General features: G+C 40.6%; 1 protein-coding gene across 1 annotated transcript in view; it reads right to left on the minus strand.

Moving 5' to 3' along the window:
• Window positions 1-2,313: 2,313 nt before the first annotated feature.
• stoml3a (stomatin (EPB72)-like 3a) overlaps window positions 2,314-7,586 on the minus strand; it is a 5,581-nt gene continuing 308 nt past the window's right edge. The window contains exons 1-7 of the mRNA XM_040131114.1: window positions 7,392-7,586; window positions 5,159-5,283; window positions 4,221-4,293; window positions 3,853-3,935; window positions 3,455-3,658; window positions 2,633-2,767; window positions 2,314-2,532 (exon numbers count right to left, since the gene is read on the minus strand). The exon at window positions 7,392-7,586 is cut by the window's right edge and continues 308 nt beyond it. Coding sequence (XP_039987048.1) covers window positions 2,341-2,532; window positions 2,633-2,767; window positions 3,455-3,658; window positions 3,853-3,935; window positions 4,221-4,293; window positions 5,159-5,283; window positions 7,392-7,407 — 828 coding nt within the window. The 5' untranslated portion in view covers window positions 7,408-7,586 and the 3' untranslated portion in view covers window positions 2,314-2,340. The remainder of the gene's footprint in view (window positions 2,533-2,632; window positions 2,768-3,454; window positions 3,659-3,852; window positions 3,936-4,220; window positions 4,294-5,158; window positions 5,284-7,391) is intronic.

Here is a 7,586-nt window from a genome sequence, read left to right on the forward strand (position 1 = left end):
CACAGTGCCTCATTTCCATGTCTTCGCCTCCACCTACATCTCCACCTTCTCATCCAGCGCTCAGGATGATGGATGAACGAGACGTAGCAAACATCAAAAGTGCGACAGTGAACACAAGAAGCGCCTTTGCGGTCCCGTCTCTCCCACCAGCAAACGGCACAGGCAGTACTTTGAATAAAGTCACAAAGAACTACCTACGGTAAGTTACTTTCAAAGTAGGGATTCTTCTCTGGGTCATGTTAACATTTTCATGCTGAAATATAAATCAGGACTGTATGAATGACTACCCAGCCATCTAACCTCAGTCACCCACCCTACTTTTTCCTTAAACCTAGATATCAGCACTGACCTGAAATGTATGATTACAACGTAACAACTCTTAAGTCCATTGAACTGCCAACACAGTTTAACTATGTCATTGAGTACAATTAGTAAAAACTGTACCCGTATCGCTCTCTTTAAAGCATGTTCTGTCTTCCAGTTATAATGAACTCTATTTTAGGATTGCCTACGGTGTGATGAAGTGGAGTGGAGGGGGCAACAATTGTTACCTCTTATTTCTCATTACACAGAGCAGGATTTATTTAAATGAAACCAAGAAAGAAATAATTGTACTACGCGTTCAAGACTAATCTCATATTTTTCACGTGAGCTGACGCCCCTCACCTTTAGTCTGGTTCAGAAAATACAACCAATTCCCCGCAAAACGAAAGCGCAGGATCTGTAGAAGAACCACCAAAGACGAAATCATTAAACGCAGCGGTTCATCGTGTACTACAGCGGTCAGGTGTCTGGAGTTAACTGCGGCAAAATCAGCCATAAATTGTGCAGACACAGCAGTTCTTGACAAAAAGTATTGACATGAACACATGTAAAACCAACATCTGTTCATTATGTTGTATCTGTACAGTTTAACATACATTCTCTTCTTCTTTTTTCTTTTTTTCTTTAAGTGTACCTTACCATTGCTCTTGCAGCTACCTGGAATTGTTTCCGTTTTTCTGTCTCGCTAAATGTTCTCTCTGAGTTCTGAGAACAAATGTGATGGAAAAAAACAAAACAATTACGGCTTCCAGACTTTCATCCCAAATGTTTTTAACCTCCAATTGACTTTCGGCAAATTCATGTTAACAAAAAAAAAAAATCCTAAATTTGTTAAAGCTGCAAGCTGTTACCTCATTTCTCATTGTAGAGAATAATCTCAGGTGTTGAGAATTATGAATCATCAAAGGGAAGCAACTGCCATAACCTTTTTCTGTATTACAGTAGTTGTACTCTTTTAGTTAAACTTTTTTTTTTTTTAAACTTATGCTCATGTTTACATAACCACAAAGCTCCACTGTCTGTTATGCAAGTTGTCCTTTGTATACAATTATTTGGATGTACAAAATATGTATAAATATTTTAAAGAGCATAGCTCGGTCAGCAAATACATAAAACTAGTTTGAAGAAATATTGCTTTGCTGTGATAATATGATTTAATAATCAGCTCCCCGGATGTAAAAACATGGAAAACCTGCTCAAACAGGAGTCTGGTCGTAGGTGAATTGCTTTTACTGTTAGGACAACAAGTTGATCATGTTTAACCTGGTTGCTGGTTGGACTTGCTGTGTTCTGAGAGGAAGTGGAAATGATATTTCTCTCCATCAGGTACTCCCATTGCACTGATTGCCTGTGTGTCCTATGGACACGGCCTTGTACTCATGTACTGAATGTTTGTTCCACACCAGAATAAGAGGTTTTGTTTACAGTTTACGTCCAATGTCAGAGAGGGTCGGGGTGCCACGTGGATGGCGGTACTTTCGTAGTTGTGTACAGGACTTTTGTTGCAAAGATTGTATTCAGTATTTCAGAAATTCATGCCCTGGATAAGTTTATATGAAAGCATGTCTTTATAAGGTTGTTGTGCATTATTTTTGTTTTACATTTCTTGTGCATTTCATATATTTATTTATTTATTTGTCCTTCAGAACTGCAACTGTAGCTTAGCTGGTTAAAAATATTGTGGTCAGTGATAAGACAGTAACGTCTATACTGTATATGTTGCACTTTGTATTAAAGTATTAAATCACAATAAGAAAGTGTACAAACGTGAGATTTGGAGTGGATATACTTTTAAATACGTGATTATGATATAGAGCTCTTTTTTATTTTACTTAAAATAGAAAAAAATTCTATGTTTAGGAGGTGATAATGCAGTGTAGAACACAATTCAGCAGTGTGCCACTGGACCAATCTATAAGAGATACCACTGAAGCTTATAACTGTAATAATAATAATATAACAATAATATCGGTGCAAATCGGACTTAATTTAGCTCTAATAGGACTATGAGATTCATCACTTCCTCTGCATGAAACTCTGCAACATATCTATGGGCAGAGGGAAGATGATGGTTGAGTTCTTCTCTGCTGCGATGCTGTTGAGGGTCTGCAGGTACCGCAGCTGGAGAGCAGAGGGTGCCTCAGCGATCACCAGAGAGGCTTCTTTCAGGGCCCTGGAGGCCTTCATCTCTCCCTCGGCAGCGATGATCTGAAACACAGACAGACGATCCTCCGTTCTACTTTCTTTTTTGAAGGATTAAAAGGTACAAAGAGGAAATTAAATGAAATCTTCCATCGCCCCACTTCACCTTCGCTCTGGCCTCCCGGCTGGCCTCTGCCTCTGCTGCCATGGCTCTCTGCAGCTGCTGAGGCAACTTCACGTCCTTGATCTCCACACGTTCCACCTTAATGCCCCAGGGATCAGTGGCTTCATCCAGAGCTTCCTGCAGGGGGAATATTGAATGACAAATAATCCAGTCAGAAAACCATTGTTAGCTCTATGGAGTCTTTTAGCCGTTTTGGTTTTGTGGTGCATCTGCTCTCTGGTTCGAGCTAACCGCTCTCATCATTGCCATTTTAGCAGAAGCAAACAGCAGTTTAATGCAAACAAGCTCTGATGAACCCACGGTACCGAACAACAGATAGACAAAGTTAACGACGGCTGGTGAACAAGGCACAATTAAATATCCCAATATTTTTCGACCAAAATAGAGATAAAATGAGAGAGAATATATCAGTTCAGGTTTTCAGGACCATGAAAAGCACATTGAATTTGCATTTGTGTTGTTTTGTCACATGTTGGCGTTAGATTTTCTTCCCTGCTAATGCTTTCTTCTCAAATGAACATGTACTGCACCTAGTCAAAATGCAAACAAATCATTGTAAGGAAAATAGGAGGTAAATATTGGACTTTTGAACTGCCACAGTCTGTTTGCACAGATGCTCAGCGAGCTGCACAACCTGACAGGAATAGGTTAAACCGATGTAGTGGTCATCATAACATAAATGAAATTTCGATTTTATCTTCAACCATTTCTTTACAATCCTTTTAAAAGTTGCTATATATCGAACATTCCCACTGCTCTCCTGTCCTCCCCCATAAATCTTATGACCGCACACTTTATCCTCACCTGCATACTGAGCGATATGCCCTCTCTGTCAGACAACAGCTCTGCAAGGTTTTTGGTACCGAGTACATTCCTCAGGGTGGTTTGAGCCAACAGCCGTGTAGATGAGTGTGCGTTGGACACATTGGCCACCGATGAGATCGGGCAATGTATGCGGAAGTACACCACGCCGTCCACAGACACTGTTACTGAGTCTTTGGTTAGGATCTGCAAAGGTAAAAAAAGTTGCGGTTAGGTTGCTGCTACTGTTTTGATCATCCAGGAAGATGACGGACAGTTCTTATTATTGACAGAAACTGTATACAAGCTTTGATACAGGAGATTTCGAGAGACACAAATTATATTACTACATTTGATGTAAATAGAACAAATGCAAAAAAAAAACAAAAAAAAAGCCTTGCCTCTTGTGGTGGGATGTCAAAGGACACGGTTCTCAGATCCACTTTCACAAAGTTATCGGTGCAGGGCAGAACGAAGAAAAGTCCTGGAGAGAAATAAAGATCCAACAAGTGTTTTGGCTATTTACCTATTTAGACCATCCTATACTGTAGAAGTTCTTGTTGAATATAACATGATGAAATGAGAAAAATGTCAGTTGTTCATTGAGCATCAAACTGGGCAGTCCAACTGGTTGGTAACAACTTTCAGATAGAAGTCCTATCCAACTCCACTGAGGCCGAATTGGATCATATTTTGGAACCAACTTTCTGAAATGACTTTTTTCTTCTTTTTTTTTTTGCTCTTCTATGTAACACATTAAACGACAAACCTGGCCCTTTAGGCTTCCTGTCGGTGATCCGGCCGAGTCTAAAAATGACGGCTCGCTCATACTCCTTCACTATCTGGATGATAGAAACACAACCAGCCGTACATAGAGCATAAGAAAGACGAAAAACAAATCGGTGCAAAGGGAAAGAAATCAGATATCAGCCACATAAGTGAGCTTAATGCAAATGCATGACGGTAAAGGTTAGACCCATGTATCAGTATTCTGACATAGCCGGCCAGAATTAGACACAGTATCAGCTTCTCAGTGTGATCCATTTCATATGGGATGGTGGTTTTCTCTCAGAGTGCAGCCTCTGTGTTGAACATCTGCTACTTTTATTGATTCATTTGACTGGCCAATGATGCATTTTTGTAAATCAGTTTTTAAAAAAAAGTCCACTCCCCGCGACTGAACAGACGCTGAGTCAGCCTGCCTTGAAGCCAATTTGTGCATCGGAGTAATTTGAATGATGCTGTAATCCCGTAAAAAAAAGTCTCCACATACGGGCTTTTAAAGAGCTACTAACTTATAAAAACACAGAGCTATAGTGTCACAGATAAGTTACACGGGTGACTAAATGATCCTGGTTCTGTGTGTCACTTGCTATGTGCAGCCCCTTTCATAAATAAAAGAATGACTTTTCTGTGTCCCAAATGTGCTTCACTCGAAAAGCTTATAAACTTTTCGAAAGCCAGACTGATGGATTTAGTTTAAGGCTTTTTCCGACCTGCCAAAAATCCATGAGGGAAATTGATGAAACTTGGTTGGAATTTTAAAACGGTCGTAAAAACGGTCAAAAACCAGAACAGTGAATGCAGAATAAAAAAAAAGACTCAGAGCAAGTCCAATACAAAGACACTGATTTCTGCATCAGCTTTCAGAAACAAATACCGGTCTCATCTTAATCAGTAGCATACATCAATGAGAATATACTCTACCTTAACACTCATAAATATTGTGAGCGGGAAGGTTACTGTTATAAAGAGGAGGGATACGATGACCAGCAGCCAACCGAAACAGCCCAGTCTCCCGGAGTTTTTATCTGTAGAGGGAGTGGAAAACACTTCAGAAGCTCGTACCGGAGTGCAGAGAGGCACAGGACTTTGCATATTTTCCACGGCCCCCTTCATCCACACAAGTGAGCATTTCAATCCAGAACCGAAGGCTGTTGTAGTCGTTTCCCAGTCGCACAATTAGACAGTAAATCTGGTCCAGTGGGATAGCACCTTTTTTTTTTTTCTGCTAAAGGTGAGACAAAACATTCATGCAATCGGGCAGCGAGGTGTGGTAGACCCACACTTCTCATTTGTCATTAATGGTGTAATTAACCTCTACGTGAGGTCACATCACTTCACATGCGCCGGAGTCACAGGGTGTCGGGTAAAGCTGCTGAACTTTAGGTACAGCATCCTCAAAATCAGTTACATAGGCCGTATTAAGACAAAAAAACTACAACTGTCTACTCTTAGGGTGGATTTTCAATATCTATTTTCAAAGAAACAAAAAAAACAAACACAATTCTAAGGGCTGAAAGTGACACATACAAAAACTGGCTTGTTTGTCACACAACAGTCCAAAATCCAAAGTTATTCAATTTACATTTTACAGTTACTGTATATAAAACAGACACATTTTCTGATTAACAAGGGCATTGAAAACAGCTCGCTCGGGGCCCTGAAATAAGGTCGTCTATTCCCGGCATGTTCACCCCGAATAATTCACCAATAATGCACCATTTTCCCACTCGTTCGGTGTCCAAGGTGAGCAAGTAGTTGAACAACAATAAAACCTAAGGACAGTCAAGTGCAGGATTCCCTTTTTGAAAGATCACAAAAAGTATTTACCTTCGACATTCTCCACGGCGCTGATCTGAAGTTTACCCTGCGTAACCATCTCGGCTGTGCTGGACGTTGTTGAGATCATTAGTGAGTACGTTGTCTGTGTGATGAAGCGGCTGCACCAGAGCTGCGCTTGTTTGTCTGTCTCTGTTCCCTGCGGGCTGTGGCCGGTCCCCCTTCCCTCATCACCTGTTGCTTTCCGTGAGCCGGAGACGCGCACGTAAAAACCCAAGCTCCCGCTCGGCGTGCGACTCCTGGACCCATCCGGTGTTAGCCCACGTGTAACATGAACCGTTGAGCCTAAACAGCCTCTCTGTGGTTCTTGTATTCGGAGGGTTTATAGTTCAGCCCCTTGTGCTTTCCCGTTCTCCTCTTACAGTGACGTCCAGGAGTCTGACACCCGCTGAGTGCAGGTTATGAATAAACAATAGGTGGCATCCAAGTCGTGAAACATGAGAGGTGGTGCAGGAACAACAAGATGTGTGATCATGCTCATGTCTCCCCCCAGTAATTTAAGTTTCCCCACATTTAAATTGTGTAAAAAAAAAAAAAAAAAGTGGGGAAAAGATTTCACAGCAAGTTTTTATTTTATTTTATTTTTTTTAAAAGGTAAAAAAAATACTGTAAAATATTAAAATTTAACAAACATGGGACAGGGGAAAATACACAAACAGAAAAGGAACATAAAGAGAAGAAGCGATATGAAGACATACAGTAACTAGTCGTGTAACACAGCCTGACTATACAGTAACGGTCCCTTCTGTGATGTGAAGCTGTGCAGTGCACGGTGTGTATTCGCTACAGAGTCACAAGAACCGGCGTGTGGGCAGCTCAATGCCGTAATTTCTCACTGAGGTTCCCTTTAATCGACTGTCACGTGGTAGTTGGTCAGATGACAGCCAGCTCACTGCACGATTGGCACATGAATTCCAGTGGCACTTGTTCGACATGCCTGCAAATCGACGGGCTCACTTGGCCCTTTTGAAAAATCCCATTGAAATTGAGGAGTTTGAAACGCAACTGTGACACGAGTGTCTGAAGCAGGAAATGAGAAAAAATAAAAAATAAAAAATCTGTGCGTACTGTGGCTTTTGCTTGGGGTGAGGCTGAATCTGTTTTACATTCCATCATGTGATATAAATCATAATTCTTAGAAGTTGCAATTTGTAATTATTAACAGTATTTTTTTTTTTTAAAGACAAATTTACTTCCTCCCGCTTTTCTTTTCAGTTTTACCTTTACAATCAGTACGTGCAAAAGACAAACTCCACTACAGACCTCACCCTCTTTCAAGACAGTTTTTCTTCTTTTAAAGATTTGACGCCTCAGGAACAGGACTCCAATTCCATTTATACTGTTATTCTTTGCTTTGTCCTGATATTTTGACACCGGAATCCCCTTCAGACTTAACTGAATCAATAAATCATCATTAAATTAAATTCATACACTGGTTTCACAGATTACAATATTTTGAGACGTGGACTGACGTGGAGGTTGAAAGAATCTACAAAAACTAATATCTTAAAAA

Source organism: Xiphias gladius, chromosome 7, assembly GCF_016859285.1.
Source record: "Xiphias gladius isolate SHS-SW01 ecotype Sanya breed wild chromosome 7, ASM1685928v1, whole genome shotgun sequence".
Classification (NCBI taxonomy): domain Eukaryota; kingdom Metazoa; phylum Chordata; class Actinopteri; order Istiophoriformes; family Xiphiidae; genus Xiphias; species Xiphias gladius.